The sequence below is a fragment of the Lithobates pipiens genome, unplaced genomic scaffold (assembly GCF_037356315.1).
Source record: "Lithobates pipiens isolate NorthernLeopardFrog02 unplaced genomic scaffold, aLitPip1_a1.2 Scaffold_25, whole genome shotgun sequence".
Lineage (NCBI taxonomy): Eukaryota > Metazoa > Chordata > Amphibia > Anura > Ranidae > Lithobates > Lithobates pipiens.
The window spans coordinates 193,493,002-193,497,122 of NW_027507787.1; the positions used below are offsets into that span (position 1 = coordinate 193,493,002).

The following is a 4,121-nucleotide window of genomic DNA, read 5'->3' on the forward strand; positions in this document are numbered from 1 at the left end:
TTCTCAGATTAAACATTTGATATATTACCAATATTACCAATTGTTAATAAAATATGTGTTTATGATCATTGCATTTTCTTTTTATGTAGATTTTACACACCGTTCCAACTTTCTTTGGAATTGGGGTTGTAAATCCAAGGAAATTGTTGATCATCAGTTTTTTTTTTTATTTCTCTTTTAGTTGTGAACATGACCAAAGAGAACATTGAAATCCGAGGAAATGTGGCCGAGTTATTTATCGAAGGCTTATCGGGAATTGGCGCACTACAGTTTCCAATGTTCATAATAATTTTTCTCTTATACATTTTCATTATTTTTGGGAACATGACCATTTTTATAGTTATTCTTGGAAATTCTCATTTACATTCTCCTATGTACCTGTTATTGATAAACCTTTCTGTCATTGACATTGCCTACACCTCAACCATTCTGCCCAATGTATTAAAGATTCTACTCACTCAACACAAGGCTATTTCATACGTGGGGTGTATGACTCAGCTGTATTTTTTTATTTGCCTTGCTAGTACTGAGGTCGTCATACTTGCTGCAATGGCATATGACCGCTATGTGGCCATTTGTCATCCACTCCATTATGTTTCTCTTATGAGTTTAAAACACTGTAAAGGCCTTGCAGCATCAGCCTGGGTTATTGGCTTACTGGACCCAGCTGGGCACATTGCCCTTTTATCTAAGCTATCATTTTGTGCCTCTCATTGTATTAACCATTTCTTCTGTGATCTCTCGCCACTTCTTAAAATCTCCTGCAGTAACACTGATAATGTTGAAATGATGAATTACATTGTAGGTACACTTCTTACTCTTGTCACTTTCCTACTTACATTGATATCATATATTTTAATTATTTCAACAATATTAAAGATAAAATCCTCCCATGGGAGACATAAAGCATTTTCTACCTGTTCTTCTCATCTCACTTGTATTAGTATATTTTACGGGACCATCATATGTTTATATATGAGACCAGCATCTAGTTATTATCCAGAACAAGACAAATTTTTTGCCTTTTTATACGTGGTCTTGGTGCCATTATTAAATCCTATAATCTATACTCTAAAAAATCACGAGTTTAAAGATGGTGTAAAAAAATTACTGCTTGAAATGAAAAATTGAAATGGAAACCTGTGCAGACATGTATGATAATGTTTGTGATCAAGACTATAAATTGGGTGATAGCAAAAGCTGAAAAAACATGACCTTACTCTTTTTATAAAAATCCTATTTTTTGACTAATTAAATATTTTGTACAGTTTGTTTCCTTCTGCTTCATGGTACGGTTACCATTTAATCTCCAATTGCAGGGAACATTGTCTATTTTGAGGGGTTTGTCTCCAGAAAATGAGCATTCCCTGGAGTGCTAGCAAAAGTCGACGATCCCACCCACAAGGAGCATATAGGCCCTACACGCAGCCATACACAACCACTCTAATATGCCGTTGCTGGACTCAATTGCGCATTTACATGTACATTGTTAAGCAGTAGGTTAGCTTTCCAAGCTCACAAACTGTCTAATGGAAGGAGCAACTGGACTTGCACTGGTGAAATGGCTCTTTGCTCTGTCCCTAGGCAACAATCACTTAGCAGATTACTGTATATACACTATATTACCAAAAGTAATGGGACACCTGCCTTTACACGCACATGAACTTTAATGGTATCCCAGTCTTAGTCCGTAGGGTTTAATATTGAGTTGGCACCACCCTTTGCAGCTATAACAGCTTCAACTCTTCTGGGAAGGCTGTACACAAGGTTTAGGAGTGTGTCTGTGGGAATGTTTGACCATTCTTCCAGAAGCGCATTTGTGAGGTCAGACACTGATTTTGGACGAGAAGGCCACGTTTCATAGGTTGGACTTGTGTCTTTTTTCAACCTCACCTACTATGTAACTATGTAAGACCTGGCTCGCAGTCTCCACTCGAATTTATCCCAAATGTGTTCTATTGGGTTGAGGTCAGGACTTGAGTCAAGTTCCTCCACCCAAAACTCGCTCATCCATGACTTTATGGACCCTGCTTTGTGCACTGGTCCAAATCATTTGGTGGAAGGGGGATTATAGTGTGGGGTTGTTTTTCAGGGGTTTGGCTTGGCCCCTTAGGTCCAGTGAAATTAACTCTTAAGGCATCAGCAAACCAAGATATTTTGGCAAATTTCATGCTCCTAACTTTGTGGGAACAGTTTGGGGATGGCCCCTTTCTGTTCCAACATGACTGCGCACCAGCACATAAAGCAAGGTCCATAAAGACATGGGTGAGAGAGTTTGGGGTGGAGGAACTTGACTGGTCCGCACAGTCATCAGTGCCTGACCTCACAAATGGGCTTCTGGAAGAATGGCCAACATTCCCATAGACACACTCCTAACACTTGGAGACAGCCTTCCCAGAAGAGTTGAAGCTGTTATAGTTTGTACGCTCCATCGGACAATTGTCAGATTTTCCATGGACAAATGTTGGATGGCAGGCTTATAAATTTTTCAGCAGACAACGGTCTGTTGTCAGATTTTCCGATCCTGTGTACACAAGTCCGTCAGACAAAAGTCCAAAGTACAAACACGCATGCTGAGAAGCAAGGATGAGCCAAAATCGGTTGGTCTTGTAAAATAGCATTCGTAATGGAGAATTAAAGCCTCGTACACGTGATCAGATTTTCCAACGGGAATTGTGTGATGACAGGCTGTTGGCATAAAAAATCCAACTCCATCAGACAATGTCACGACCTAAAGTCTGACCAGGAAGTAAGGTAGAAATAATCAAGCAGTGTGTTTAAACAGCTTTGACGAAAGTGAGGTAAATGAATAGAAAGCTGTTTTATTTTTGCAAAATAAGTACATTAATGCTTAATTGGCATAGGGGAGCTGGAATTTAGGAAAAACAAGTGAACAAAGGTGAGCTTAGCCTTTAAAGCATATGTGAACCCTTATTTTGTAAAACAACCTATTCAATTTAACTGCTTACCACCTTTCTACCGTCAAATTTGACGGCGGAGTGGTGCAGCTCTCGTTCTGGGACGCCGTCATATGACGGCATCCCAGAATGTCCGCTGTCGCACGTGGCAATCACGGCCGCACAGTGTTGCTAGGACTAGGTGTGACCTTGAAAAAAAGCCGCGTCCGTGGCTCTTTAACCATGTGATCAGCTGTGTCCAATCACAGCCAGTCACATGTAAACATGGAGATGCCAGTAATCAGCTCTCCTCGCCTCACACTGACAGAGTGTGTGGCGAGGAGAGCCAATCAGCGTCATCTCCACGCAGGGGAACATCTAGAAATGTAATCAGGGCACTGATCATCAGTGCCCTGATTACAATATAGCAATATAGTGCCACCAATCATTGCCCACCAATGTCAGCAATCAGTGCCCAACAGTGGCAGCAATCAGTGCCACCAATCAGTGCCCATTAGCAATGCCAGTCAGTGCTGGCTATCAGTGCCGCCTATCAGTGCTGCACATCAATGCCCCTCACTGCTGTCGATCAATGCCCATCAGTTTCGCCCATCAGTACTGCCTATCAGTGCCCAACAGTGCCCCATGTCAGTGCTGCCTATCAGTGCCTACCAGTGCTGCCTATTAGTGCCCATCAGTGCCACCTAACCAGAGGTGGCTCTCTAATTACGCAAATTAGGCGGTCGTCTAAGGCCTCGCTCTCACAGGGGCCTTGCAACCATCTAATTTGCCTGACAATGGGAGAGGAGGAGAGCCCAGCATCGGAAAGGATTGTGCTGCCTCCAGATGGGTGGGATCGATCTAGAACACTGGGACTCTGCACTGTCGTCCCCCCCTCCCCCCCCCGCCGCCTTCTCATCTCTTTCACGGGCTGTATGTGGTGAGTCACTGGCCCCTGTACCGCTATGATTGGAGTAAAAAAAAGCGACATCAGGGGAGGAGAGCAGTGTCAGTCTGTCCTGTATAGGTCCTGTCTATGAGGATGCTGGAATCAGCTTATGCACCGCCTGCAGAAAATGCTCTGTCCTCTGCACATCCTGCAAATAGGTGTGCTGGAGCGCTGACAGGTGGGTGTGGCCAGTGGAGGCAAAATTATCTTACTGCTCACCGTGCTCAGTCCAGAGGCTAATGAGCTGCAGACTGTGGGGTTGACTGTTTGCTGAA

At 43.1% G+C, this 4,121-nt stretch overlaps 1 protein-coding gene across 1 annotated transcript; it reads left to right on the top strand.

Annotated features, from left to right (window-relative positions):
• The first annotated feature begins 205 nt into the window (after nucleotides 1-205).
• Nucleotides 206-1,242, top strand: LOC143929970 (olfactory receptor 1C1-like). The gene has a single exon (XM_077453887.1). The coding sequence runs from the start codon at nucleotides 277-279 to the stop codon at nucleotides 1,129-1,131; it is 855 nt and encodes a 284-aa protein (XP_077310013.1). The 5' UTR covers nucleotides 206-276; the 3' UTR covers nucleotides 1,132-1,242.
• The last annotated feature ends 2,879 nt before the right edge of the window (nucleotides 1,243-4,121 follow it).

Coding starts and splice junctions, on each gene's coding strand:
- LOC143929970 (XM_077453887.1), top strand. CDS start 277: ATGTTCATAATAATTTTTCTCTTATACATTTTCATTATTTTTGGGAAC.